We start from the raw sequence: 13,870 nt of genomic DNA on the forward strand, positions 1-13,870 counted from the left end.
CCCTGGTCCGGCAGATTCCCACTGCAGGAAATGAGAGTAACACAGTCTACTGAGATTAAACCTGGCTTCTGTCAAATGGTACGATGGGAAAATGAGACTTTCTTTTCTTCCCACGCCTACACAGAGCCAGCTGACTTGGGTCTAGAGAGAACCTGAGATGGATCAGAACTGAAGTGCATAGAAGGAAAAATGTCATCTTTAGATTTGAAATGCAGTTGGTAGAAGGTTTTGATTCTTCAGCTAGTGCATTGCTATTTTACAAAGATCACTTTTTGCAGAGCAAGGAGGAACAGCGATTCTGTACATTCATGTGTTCTTCAAAAATGCCGTTTAGTTTTAAGAAGACATCAATTTCTGTTACCCTTACTAAAACTCAACCAGTTTCAGCAGAATTTACCTGTGCTGGATCAAGCCTAATCTTTGGTACTTCAGAGCTCTGAGAGACACTTAGAAGAGTGTCTGAGGGGTTGTTTTACATAAAGTGTTGAGGCTGGGAAAAATGTTTTATTGTAAGCCCTTCAGCACAGATCATACAACATAACTTAAATATGGTGATTACTTGAAGATAATGATTGAATCCCAGTAGTAAACCAACCTGGAGTGCAAGATCTCAGCAGGCGCTCCTCCAATGTATATGTCTGTGAATGGCATTGCTGTTCTTTCATTGTCCACACTTTTTATATGTCGTCTGTCTACTACCAAGATCATCTTCTTAGAATTGTGATATATAATAGAAATCTGAAAAGAGAAACATGTGCTTAGAAGTGTCCAAAATGTCATCTTTTGCAAGTCGTCATGGTGATTTTGCAAAATTGATTACATCTTTATATCTTTTTGTTTGAGAAGTTCCTCCCATTTATCAAAAAATTTGCTTGTAAATCAGGAGAGGCTGACAAAAATTACTAGTAGGGAGCTTATTTTGATGTCACAATTTATCTGATGACTGAAAACTCAGGATACTTCACTTATAAATAAATCCACATGAAACTACCCCATGTCAAATTCTACACTGTGGCAAACAGATAAGCTCCATTAACTTCAGAGTACTTTCTTGATTTATCCAAGAAGCTAGGCCATACTTCTTAAAAAACTTATTTCATTTTCAAAGCATAAAAGGCTTAATTGTGCTCTGCTTAAACAGTTTGAACAGAACTTTAGCTGTAGTTGTGGATCAGGAATCAGACTTTGAATTTACATCAAGTAAATGGCAGGAGAAGCAAGCCACTAAGCATGATTTGCTACTGTCACTGTCACAGTTACACCGGCTTAAAGCAAATTCTCTTAAACCAAATACAAGTAGATATTTTAGATCTGCCAAAGTCCCTAAAATACTATGCATATATAAAAGACTGCTACCAAATTAATTCTCTCTTCAAATGAAATGGGAAATGCAATATTTCTTGTAATACAATGCATAACAACTAAGGTGGTCAAGTTAACATAATGACATGTTTTTAGTTGAGGAGAGTTGTATATTTGAAGGACATAGTTGTCCTGGATATAATTTCATTTTGAATTAATAACAATTTTTCTCCCACGTGAACTGTCCTGTCCTTGGCTAGTAATATGCAGAATCTGTCCACAAGCACTGATTTACTAGGAGGCAGGGAGAGCCTTCCCTTTCCACTGCTCAGTAGTGGTGGGACTTGCATGTCCTCCTTCACATCCAAGGCAGGCATGCTCTCTACTCTTCTGCCCACTCTACTGCATCACCACCTGACACCTCATCCCTTTGCTCCTCTCATTGGTGTTTGTTAGAGTAAATTATTGCTGCTTTGGAGCTGCTGGGATAGTTGGTCAAATGGCTGTGATTGATTGATTGTAACTGCATCTCTACCTCATGAAATTTAGCGTCGTTAATCTGAGCCTTCTTCATGGAGTCCTCTAGCAGCACAGGGCCAGAGCTGAAGCCAAAGTCATAGCGAAGGTACAAGAAACCATTGTGCATCTCTAGACTGAAGAACATACTCTGTGTAAAACAAAACAGCAGTCAGAAAAGCACAATGATTGTGGGAGCAATTGAAAAAAAGTAATAAACAATGTTATGAGAGTGTCTGATATTGTGAAAAGCATGCTGGGAAAAGGTCTTTTTATTTGCAAAACTAAGTTTCTGGATTATTTATATGTATATAAAATATATGTATATATACACATGCACACATAATTGATAAACAGCACTTATTTTAAGACTTGATGAACTGTTTCCCTGTAGGAAGAGTATTTGGTAGCACAGTGATGTCAATATTCTTTACCAGAAAATTATTCCTAATGCAAACACATCTATTTACTGTCAAAGTAATACCACATGCCCCAAATGAAAGATGTTATACTGCTAAAAGCAATGTTGTGCTAGAATGACTCTATCTGCATTAGCAGCTTCTGCCATGATGCCTGTAATAGCTCAGGATTGTATCTTTTCACAGCCCTGATCAGCACTGATGTATTTTCTGAAGGCTGAGCAATAGGTAGAGAGTATTTACTGTGTATTTGATTTCTGGATTTCCTGACTATTCCTGCTTCATGGTTTGGCTTCTGTTCTGTGGCTGGGTGACCTAAAGTTTATAAACAGGATCTCTACTTTAGAAATCTTTAGGGAGTGCTTGAAATGAAGATCTGTACCATAGAATTAGTCTTGTTCCAAAACTGAATATAAAGAAGCAGAAAGGACAGTTTACAGCAACTGTACATCTGGGTTAATGCTTTTAATGCTAACGTTTGTCTTCTCTCCTAGTGTTCGTGCTGTTGTTCCCATGCCTAATGGAAACATGGGAACAATAATTCTCAAAAAACTACTGCAGGGCAAGAACTGCTGTCTCTAACACAAATGAGTCCACCTTCAGAAATCATTACTTAAAGTAGTAAAAGTAGGTCTTAATCTAGCGCTTTTAAATGAAACTGCAGCTTGGGTTTGTTTTGAACAGCTTAAACTTGAAAATGAAACAGGAATTACATTCAGAATATTTATGAGCTGTCTTTGCAGAGCTGAATAATGGACCAGCTTACTCAGTCTTTCTAAAAGTGCCTGTGAGCAGGCATGGTCTTCCACAGCTAACATCCAACTTGATTGCAGTTTCCACCCTAACACACAAAGTGCATACATGTCCAACAAACCTCTGGGCACTTTGGAAGAAAAATGTCTGATCTGCCGTAGAGGCTGTTAAACTTTTAACAGCAGTTGCTTAGTCCAAAACCTCCTAAGAGCGAAGGTTAGTGATGGCATGCTATGCTGCAGAGCAAATCACTCCCCACAGCTCTCCTCTGGAAGTTACCCTAAAGGTAAACACTAGAGAGTAGCTCTTCTAATGAGAGTGGATTTTTTTCTCTTCTAAATGCTCAGTGCAGTGGTACATGTAGGTGTCGAGACAAGTGTATGTCTGTGGACTGCATCTACATAGTAGAATGTTTTCTGTAGCTTTACCAAGTTGTAATCCACACAGGACTAGGGAGCTTGATGTGGAGATCCTCAAACCAAAAAAATCCGAGTTTGTCTTCAGAAGATATTTGCATGTGGAGTCTACTTTCTTCAAACCCTTACAGAGTTTGTGTCACCCTCAAACTTCTGAAAAGCTGGTGATATTTGGATCAAGCCTTTTTATTTGGACTACTTTCTGTTTTCAGTAACTTAAATAAATATTTAGTACACCCTGAGACACAGTTATAAAGTGGCAGCTACCACAACGTGGCTGCTTTATGGGAGTTACTTCACAGAAATTTCCTATTGCTTTGATTGTGTGTTCACATTTAAATAAAGGTGCAACTACTGGTCTTAACTGGAATCTCTCTCAAAGTGTCATTGCAAAGGTATGGCCAGTCTGAAGTCCTGACTATCTGGATGAGAGCAGAGTCCAACTTAGGGCCTCGGCTTCCTGGGGCCTTTGCAGAGCAAGTTCCAGTTCCCTCCTAATGTATACATGCACCAGACGAACACAAATTATTTCCTCTTTCTGGAAGTTAAATGTATGAACATAAGCATTTTGGATTTTTCATGATATTGTAAGTACTGGGGAACTTGTGGCACTCATGGATAAAGGGTAACAGCAGGATTTGGTACTCACCCCATTAATCATCAGCAGGATCAATCCATTGTCTGTAGGTGTTCGAACTTCTATGTCAAACCGAGTCACCTGGCTGAATCTTCCCCTTCTCTCAATGTTTCTTGCCAGGGCATAGCCAGAGCCATCAAAGAAATAGCTCACAGCCCGGCTCTGAGTGAAAGCCAACTTATTTCTGTGAAAAAACAAGCAGGGAAGTAGTATTTGGCATATCCCCATTTTAATTTGGGGAAATTTAAAGGCCTTTACAATTAACATACTTTCTTGAAATAATTGTTCTGTACTGCTGCTTCTTCCTGGCAGCAGTGAGACTGATGACTTTCTTTCATATTCTTTCTGGGAATTTTTTTCTGAAAAACAGTGTGTAGCTTTGAAGGTGTATCCTCCTTCATCATTACATTGTGCTTTTATTCTGTGTAGTATGTAGAGGACAGAAAAACTCTTTGCTCATCCTTGTAATGTGGCGGGCCCACAACACCTCATCATTATAAGGATACACATACATTCCTATTAAGAGCTTGCCCAGTTTGTGCAGAAACCCATTGGAATTCTCTGAGGGATTTAGCCGAGCATGGGCTCTGCTGGGGAGCCCAGGAGCAGCCGCATGCACTGTCCTGGAGAGCAGCTGCTTGCGTTCCCTGCTTGTGGGAATGGTATGGAAAGCAATCATTTGCTCTGTCCCAACACATCCTGCATTTCTTCCCAGTGAGAGCAGCACGTTTCTCTCCTGTTCTCTGTATGGAGAGATTCTACTGTTGCTGCCTGTTGTATGAACAAAATGCCTGCTAATGTCTGTGCTAAATGAACGCTGCAGTTGATGTTGACTTCTACTTTAGGGGCTGCATTTCCCAGTTTGTGAATGGCTTATCTGAGGAATTTCTGTTGTGGGTTGAAGAGTGTGTGGCAGAAAGATAACTTTGGTATGGGCTTTGCTAGCTGGGGGTGGGACTGCACTCAAGTTTACCAGGCCCACTGGAGCAGTATTGCTTGCAGTGACAGGGTTCAAGTCAGGAGCAGTCTTGTCCTAGGCAAGCAGTGGGGTTAAGGAGGCAGCCTGGACCATGGCCCAGCTAACACATCAGTTTCCCTTTCGAAGGCATGAGCAAGGTTGTGAGAGAGTTAATGGAGACAACAGCAAATCATAGAATGTCTTGAGTTGGGAGGGACCCATAAGGATCATCGAGTCCAACTCCCATGTATATGTAAGTTTAACTAGTTGACACAACTAGGAGTTAAAAGTGGCCAAGTTCCTTCTGGACAATTCAGTATCACCTTCACGTTTGTAACGTAAAACAGGAACAGAACCACCAGGACTGGCGCTTGCAACAAACCAGAGCAGCAGAGTGATGGTGGGACTGTCCCCTACCTGGCACAAGGTGGCGATGTGGTGGTGTCGATGTTATAGACGTGCTTGAAGTTGTACAGGCTGATCACATCATCGTTCAGGGTAGCCAGTTCCAGGCAGCCGATGAAGCCAGGTAGGTTTAAGCTAGGAGGGAGCTGTGCAGAGGGCAAGGAAAAGTAAAAGGAGAAAGGTCACACTCTTTGTTTTGGTATCACGACAGCTTTTGTGCCTGGGGTCAGTTTTGTCCCTGTGCTCTTCGTATTTTGAAACAAATGGGATGATGCTACCTCAGAATAGTCTTTGCAGTCCGTATCATGATATGGCCATTGTGCTGTAAGTTAAAATGGAGCACGTGAATGGTCTCACAGTGAGAACAATAGGCCAGGTAAGGCAACTGCAAACAAAAACTTCTTTTGCAGTTTTGAAGGGAGCACACTTGGAAAAGGGGAAAAGGGTTATGATTTGACTAATCACAGATCTTGCTCAGCGTATTTGAATCTCTCAGTAGATATTTCATATCTAATGTATTGACATCCTTCACTGCCAGAAGAATAACTTCATACTGTGATGAAAGAGAAAGAAATGAGAGAGGTCTTTAAACCCACGAGACTTGGATTCAAAGTCTGTACCAGTGGCTAATCCTCACTAGGTATTATTTTGAACAGTTAGCATGATATAAAACCTCCTTCTTTTAACAATGGTCACTGCAAATGGAATTTAAATAGCCACATTGGTGAGGGGAAAAATACGAAAGAATAAAGCTGATAGAGCTAGTGAATCATTCTTTTAATATTAAAATACTCTGCCCTGTGGAACAGGTGTGATATTAATAACACCCCTTGTACTTCAGAGTCTGATCACTGCCAGTAACTTTTCTTTGGCTTCTCATTATTTCCATTTTGCTTATGGTATAATAATAATGGTAATACAGCAATGCAGAATATGTGTAGCTGTAAGAGAAAATGAGATTCTTATCTGCAGCACAGATACATTTGGTAAATGATCATGTTTCCTTTTTTTCCTTTGTTTCTTCTATTCTTTTAAATTATATTAAGTATGAGACTTCTAATGGTTAAGTGGTACATTTCATATTTACAATGTAACAGGCAAGAAAAGGCAAAAGCTTTTAGCAAATAAGACTGTATGTTAATAAATGAAAATGTGAGGTGTCCATTCCTAAGGGAGAAGAGACCCATATGCTTATGAAATAATTCCATGAATCCTTTTCTTCCCATTCTCCTTCCAATTTTTCTTCACTTTTCTCTTTTCCTCTGCCCTGCTCTGGAACAGACCTGGAGGGTTCATTTGCTGGATTTTTTTTTGTGTGTGTGTGCAACTATTATTCAGTCCTCAGTCCTATTTGCAGGCAATTTGCACCCAGGGTTCAGTAATCAAAAATTCAAACCATGGCATATAGCTGGCAGTCACAGCAATGCAAAAGCTCAGGAATATGTAAGTGCATTGAGTTAATCTTTGTTTTTATATTGTTAGGAGGGCTGCTTGTAGAACAGTAGTTGGATGCTTTTAGCACCTACTACAGTTAGCTTAAAGAACTTAGCATTCTCTAAAGTCTTTCTAAGTATGTTTTCATTCAGTCGTGGAATTTTCATAGCCAAGATCATTCATAACAATTTCTAAATCCAAAAAGAGGACCTGGTATGTTCACAGAAGCAGGTTAAGTGAGGTGCTAATTCATGCTGACTACTAGGGACTAGACTGAAGCAACTGTCTCACACAGATCTTCAGACATGTCTTGCACAGGCAAGTCTTCATGCTGTTCTAAGGCCAGATTTAAACCAATGATAATTTAAATTCAAACAAATCCCTATATTACTAGTTTCCCACACTGTCCTAATATTAACAATACATTACTTTTCATTTTTGTGATAGTTGTAAAAAAGAAACTGTAAGCATCAAGATGTCATTAGCATTGAAAAAACCTGGTAGCCTACAAACTTTGTGCAAGCTGGGCTAATAGGCCTGAATTTATGCATACTACTTAACAGCCAGCAAGCTTTTTTCTTATTACATTTCAGAAAACTTGAATGACAGCTAACAGGAATCTAATCATCTTATTGTATGACATGATATGCTTGAGAAAACAGTAGTTTTCACCCTGGCTAGAAGATGAAGTCCTAAGATGACAAATGACTAAATAAGGACATTTTATTTATTAACCATTTCTGTGTTTAAAGGGAAGCCCAGCAAGATAGGTTTGCATTATTTAGTTTTGAATACAGAGTATTTATCTGACCAACCTGAAAGTCTGGAGGCACTCCACCAACATAGAAAACGGTGTTTTCAGGTTCCAAATTCAGGAGAGAGCCAGGACCAAGAACCTCTCCCTTTTTGATGAATTTTTCTTCAGCTGTGCTGCTAAGACTGGGCACAGTTAAAAACATTTTGCCGTGTCTTCCAATCCTGTAGAAGGGAATTGTAAGAGAAGAGAGTTTCGTGTTGGCTAAACTTAAAAAAGAAGGAGCAAGCCTCCAACTCCGGGAGGGGTTTTTATTTCCTCACTAGAAGACTGGTACTCTGGGGGAAGAGAAGGAGAAAAACTACAGACACTTTCTCTTTCCCCCTGTGGCCCCTTGGGTCCTGGCTCTCTAAAAGCAAAGAGAATTTCCATTTATTTCAGAAGGAGTAGAACCAGCCACTGAAGACTCCTGATGAGCAGTTCTGACCCAACCTTATCTGTTTGATTTTTTTTCTATTAACTGATTTTGGGGAAATGCACATTATCACTTTACCTCTCAATTTTGATGATGCTGAAGTAAGAAGGCCAGGTGCTGACTGGCTTGGCATCCAGAGGTATCTCCACGTCTTGGCCCCCCAGATTATAAATGTACACAAGGTTGTCATTTTTAATTGCAAGACCAATGTAATTTTTTGCCTAAAACACCAATGGAGAAGGGCGTCAGGGCTACAACATTGAAAGAGATTTAATGCAGAACATCATTAGTAAAGGGTGGGCTTTATAGACTAAATGACACCTTTAAATCTAACTAATAAACAAAAAGATTCATTCTCTAACTGCTTTCTTTCACCATATAAAACTGTACAGAAAAGGTCTCTGATATTTTACTTTATATCCATTTTGACTGAGGTAAATACAAGGTCAAGAGATGTCATCTGACCATAAATCAGTCATGTTCAGTGGGAAGCTGTTCATCAGTATTTAGTGTGCAGTGTCATATGCAGGAAATAGGAAGAAACATTTGTCTAAAGCCTAGGATTTATGCTGCAATTAAATATTCTGCCAAGAGGGGCTTCACTTGATTTATATTCAGTAGACACTGGTTTTAGAAAAGCTTAAAAAGAAAAGCCTGCCTCTTTACCCTTCCCAAGTAACAGCTTGCCAGGATTATACCTGGCTTGTGAGGTCTGATTTTTTTCTTTTAGGAACCACAACTTAAAGAACAATTATTTCACAACACTTACAGGTCATGAGAGTATATGCCCTTTATAGGTGTTTCAAAATAGTGATGCACAGAGTGTACAACAGCAGCACAAGCCACAGGCAAAGAAACCTGCTTGTCTTGTGGGCCTGTAACCTCAGAGATTTGGAATTGACGCTGTCAGCAGCATAAAGCTGATGATTAAAATGTGGCCCACAAAAACCAGGCAGGTGATATTAACTGCTTCAGAGCACCTCAGTACCAGCAGTGGAGATAGCAAGTGTGGCTCACAGCAGTGACAATCACAGAAGCATGCTGCATAGGCAGTCTAATTTGCATCTTAGCGAGAATCCTTTACTGTTTGGGGTGAGAAGTTTCAAGGACAGACATCTCGGGAACTCTTGCTCTTTGCTTGTCACAAAATCAGTGACAGTCATATAGTAGACACCTCTTATTTTGAAACATAAAGAAACAGTGAGAGGAAAAACCAAGGGCAAATAAACTTCAAACCTATTTGAATTTTCTTTTTTTTTTATATATATATATAAAAATTAACTGGGTTATACTCTTACATTTTTGTTTCCAAGGTACAAAATAAATCTGTCTGGAGATGCTGCCAGTTGTGGGTTGTCTTTCTGAAACTTTATGTACAAGCTCATGGAAGTAAAAGATTTCAGTTCCTCCACGTTGATCTTTGGATTGACTTCAACAGCTGATTGGCCTCCAAACATCATAGAAACTTGGACCTGCAGTTGCAAGTGTGCTAAGTGAGACACATTATTGCTGTCTGGAGACATTACTTAAGGTAAATGTGCAAGAATACTTAGCCAGCAGCCTTGCTTATTGCAAGAGCGAAGTTGGCACCTATATATTGGCTATGCAAAATTGTATGTTTATAACAGTCAATTCTGGAAGACACTGTAAAGAAGATGGAGGGAATTAATTTTAAAATTAATTAAAGCTTCTAATTAACTGCACTTAAGCATATTCATAAAGTAAATTAAATTTCAGTGGGACATAGATGTGTGCTTAGTTGAATCAGGGCTACATCATTATGTATGTCACATAATGAAATTCTTCCATAGCTATAAAACTTCTACACATAATTTATTTCTTTGCTTTGGGAGTGGTATGACCAGTTTTCTGTTCACGAGTAATCCTCTTATATTACTGAAGTTAAAGTGATGAGATGCTAATAAAATTTTAAAACATGTTCATTTTAGTTCAAAATGCCTTCAACATTAACTGAAATGATGTTTTCAAGTTTAAGCACTATATGCCTGAATGACAAAATAGATTTAAAGAACAGCCAAGCACTGCACACATACTAACTGATTTTTCCTTTTCTTTTTTAAGTAATGTACATGGACAGCATATTCCAGCAATGTGAACGTACAATAATGCACTGAATTTTTTATTTATCTGAATGAATTCAAATATACTGTTTTAATTTTTGACCTTGGTGTTCTTGCTACAGAAAAATACCTCATAATTAATGTATGATAATGAAAATGTTTTTCTCTATTAAATGTGTGAGCCAAATGTTCTCTTACCCTGCAGAAAATTAATTCAAAAGAAAAAAAAGAAATAGTGTCATCTCAGAAAAGTTTGTGTTAAATTGCCATAATTACTACTGCTTGTAACTAATGTTGCCAGCTGAGTAATGACCTATTAGTTTTAGCTTTAAATGGTTTTGCTGTTGTGGCCATCTTTAACACTTAGGCCAATTAGGTAATTAAAGTTGCTAGGGCAGTAGCAGTAGTCTACCATGAATACCATGGTAATGTTAATTGCTTGCAAATAGCCACTGTAAAGATTTAATGACTTCCACAGTACTTTGTTTATCCAGTTGTTGGGCAGTGATAATGTCAATGTTTGGGCTTCTAACATAGCCCTGGAAAATGGAGCTCCTAATAAGATGCGTTTGATTATTAGCACTAGTAACCAAAAGTCCCATCCGAAAGTTTTACCTTGCTTGCTACACTCCTGGTTTGAGCAATTAACTCTCTGATCCGCTGAATGCTGGAAGAAATATTGTTTGCTGGTGCCTTCTGTTCTACTCTGCGCAGTTTGTCCAGGAGTTGAGGGAAGACTTCTGTAAGTTTCTTCACTGTAGTTAGAAAAGATGTGACAGCTTGTTTTTTTCCTCTTTGTAACACTGGTTTTGCACCAGGAAAATTCCTCTTTACCCTCTTAGGTTAACTCACCTATCTCCTTCTGCTTTAAGAACAAGTCCTAACTTTGGTGTGTGAGAGGCAGGGATTTCAGAAAGGGTAGAGATTTATCAGAATTTAGTATTGCAAAAGTTTTTAGAAGGAAGCTTGCACAAAGGAGACTACTTTTTTCATGGGACTCCTAGGTACTACCATGGTGTTGTACCTCTGTAATACTTTCTTCAACGAGCTTTGCAAACGTTAATCATTCTAACCTTTTCATCTTCCTTCAAGGCAAATAAATGTTAAACCCAATTTTACAGATATGGCAACTGGAGCAGAAGGATTATTTGTTCAGCATCTCACTGGTTATCTGTGGCTGACCTGGGAACTGCATCTAAGAGCTATGGTTCATGAGCTCTTCAAATTCATTTTAGGGGAGATGAATAGGTTGTTTCCCTCAGGTCTCAGCTGTGCATCTCCCCCAAAGGTTATCACCCAGATAGCAGCAACAGCTGCACAGGTGATGTGTCTGTGTGTGGTTCACAGTCCAGTCTGCTAACAGAAACACTGCTGCTTTCAGACTGTGGTAACAGGCCTGTACCGTACAACGGTACAAAGCCTTAGCTGATGATGCATGTGCACCTAAACTGAGAGTGGTAATCCCGTCAGCTTTCCTGCCTACATCTGCCAGGGGTCATGAATCAGAGTCCTGGACCTTTGGTCTTTCACTGCTGTGTCTTCTGGTACATGTGCAAGTAGGATTGTTATCAAAGGGAAATGCAGGTGCTTTGTTGTGTTTAAAGGGAGAGAAGTCCTTTCCCAGAAAGATAAGCAGACAGAAAAATTTCCGAGAAAGAAAAATAACTACCCCTAATTATAATCCAATTTCATCACATCAGATTCCAATGACATGCTGCCCTTTGAAGTATATTTACACATCACATCAGTTTTCATCTTTAATTAGATGTAGGTACAAGTAGCTGAGTATAATGAAATGCGATTTTAGCCACAAGCTACATGCATATAAGAAAGATCCAGTAGTCATAGTTAATTTTTAATGACATGGATTCACTATAAAGGTTAAGACCAGATTTGTAGGGTTTGCAGTTATATTTTAGGGGTTGTCAACTTGTGTCTACCTGCTCTTGTGTTCTTCCTCTCATATTTTTACTCGTCTGAGAAGACAGCGGAGAGACAGAGGAGCTAATCCTCAGATGTACTGAGACTGTATAGAAGGGAAAGAAGGAAGAGTAGGCTCCAATCACTTTTCTGTGCTTCCAGTTCTGTGTTGTGTAAAGATTGAAGCTGCTCTCAGCCTCATTCAGAGCAATCCAGAGTATGAGAAGATCCCATGGAGTCCTACCAGTCCTGCTTCTCTTTGGATAGATTGAAACGTTTTATTTGCCACAGTCCTGCCCTTTCTCTGCTTGGCTCTTTTCACTTGTGTTTTACTTTCCAAGTCCAGTGTAGGAGTGGGCCATATAGAGCTTTAGACTCTCCAGTTATTCCCATTAAGTCCTGAAAGACCTTATGTGCCAGGGGTCAGTAATCAGATATTCTATATAAGGCTTACTGTACATTAAAATGCCATTATTTTAGCAAATCCTCAAAGAACTACAATGAATTTTGGGCAACAAATTAATTCCAGAATGCATCAAAATTTCTACTTAAAAAAACTAACTAGTATAATAATCAACTTACAGAAAGTTTTCTCTGCCTTTTGAAATCAATGTTCCATTGCATTGGAAAAAAGCCCACATTGTTCTCAAAGTAAAATAATTGCAAGCTGAGAAAATGATTTAGCAAATTTCAACCACTTTTTTTTTTTAATAGTCAGCAACAGAATTGGAATTGTGTCTGATCTAATATCTTAAAAAACTGGCTTTTCATCTGTTTGAAATTTGAGGTATTAAACTTTAAACACAACCATAACATGAAAACACAAAACTAACATCTACTACTACTAGTACTGTTGTAAAATCTCACCATAAATCTCTTCCCATTGTCCTTTATAATGGCATTCTTTAACACAGAAGAATATTCATTTTTGATTTTAGTTTTTGGGGTGATGGTGAGAGTGAAAAAGGAAAACTAGTCTTACCCAGTGATAAAACACAAAAAAGAATACAAGGGCAACTGTCAAGGAGGAAATACCTTAACTATAACCTTCCAGACACTTTCTCCTTTTGTGTTTTCCTTCCCAAACTGTCCTTCATCCTCTCTGCTGAAGCCTACCTGTTCCCTGCACCATGGCGGCATAGGCAGTATTCTCAGACAAACTGCACAGCCAAGACATGCTCTCACCTTTCCAAAAATGAAGTGCAAGCTTTATTCAAAGGCAATCCAGACATGCCAGCTTAGAGGCTTCAGCTGCCATGGTAGTGTTATTGGCATGATGATCAGGTGTTTTGGTGTTTCAGGCACCTGTCTGAACATTTTTTGTGACTTTCTTTTGGACTTTGATGGGCATTCCTCCTGCCACATCAACCTCTCTTGGCAACATACACAGCTGATCTGAGAACACTACACCATGCCCTGGCATGTCTACATCTGTCTTCCCAGGCTGTGAATCACAGTCACATCTGACTGGAGCATTACCCATGCCAGCCTCCTTTGTAGCACTGATCTGTCTTCTCAGCTATTTCCACCTGATCTTTCTGGCAAAAAAATCATCGTGGCTTAAAACAAAAAAATAAATGCCTTTAGATGAACAATGCCATGGAAAAGCTGTTTCCACAAATGTAGTAGGGCACACATTGCTGTAGTTTGCATATTAGCATCTCTCAGTTAGTTTGTGGTCAGCTGGCCCTCCAGACGCTCTGATATGATCACAATACTTTCAAGGTGACTCCCTATCTGCAAACCCACTATCACAGAGAAGACGTTTTTGCCAGGCACATCACATAGGAGCTGACCTGT

General features: G+C 39.2%; 1 protein-coding gene across 1 annotated transcript in view; it reads right to left on the bottom strand.

Moving 5' to 3' along the window:
* LAMA4 (laminin subunit alpha 4) overlaps window positions 1–13,870 on the bottom strand; it is a 104,347-nt gene that overhangs the window by 19,615 nt on the left and 70,862 nt on the right. The window contains exons 18-25 of the mRNA XM_052781308.1: window positions 10,766–10,905; window positions 9,368–9,541; window positions 8,148–8,290; window positions 7,656–7,818; window positions 5,419–5,552; window positions 4,056–4,227; window positions 1,838–1,969; window positions 596–738 (exon numbers count right to left, since the gene is read on the bottom strand). Coding sequence (XP_052637268.1) covers window positions 596–738; window positions 1,838–1,969; window positions 4,056–4,227; window positions 5,419–5,552; window positions 7,656–7,818; window positions 8,148–8,290; window positions 9,368–9,541; window positions 10,766–10,905 — 1,201 coding nt within the window. The remainder of the gene's footprint in view (window positions 1–595; window positions 739–1,837; window positions 1,970–4,055; window positions 4,228–5,418; window positions 5,553–7,655; window positions 7,819–8,147; window positions 8,291–9,367; window positions 9,542–10,765; window positions 10,906–13,870) is intronic.

Source organism: Harpia harpyja, chromosome 3, assembly GCF_026419915.1.
Source record: "Harpia harpyja isolate bHarHar1 chromosome 3, bHarHar1 primary haplotype, whole genome shotgun sequence".
NCBI classification, from domain to species: domain Eukaryota; kingdom Metazoa; phylum Chordata; class Aves; order Accipitriformes; family Accipitridae; genus Harpia; species Harpia harpyja.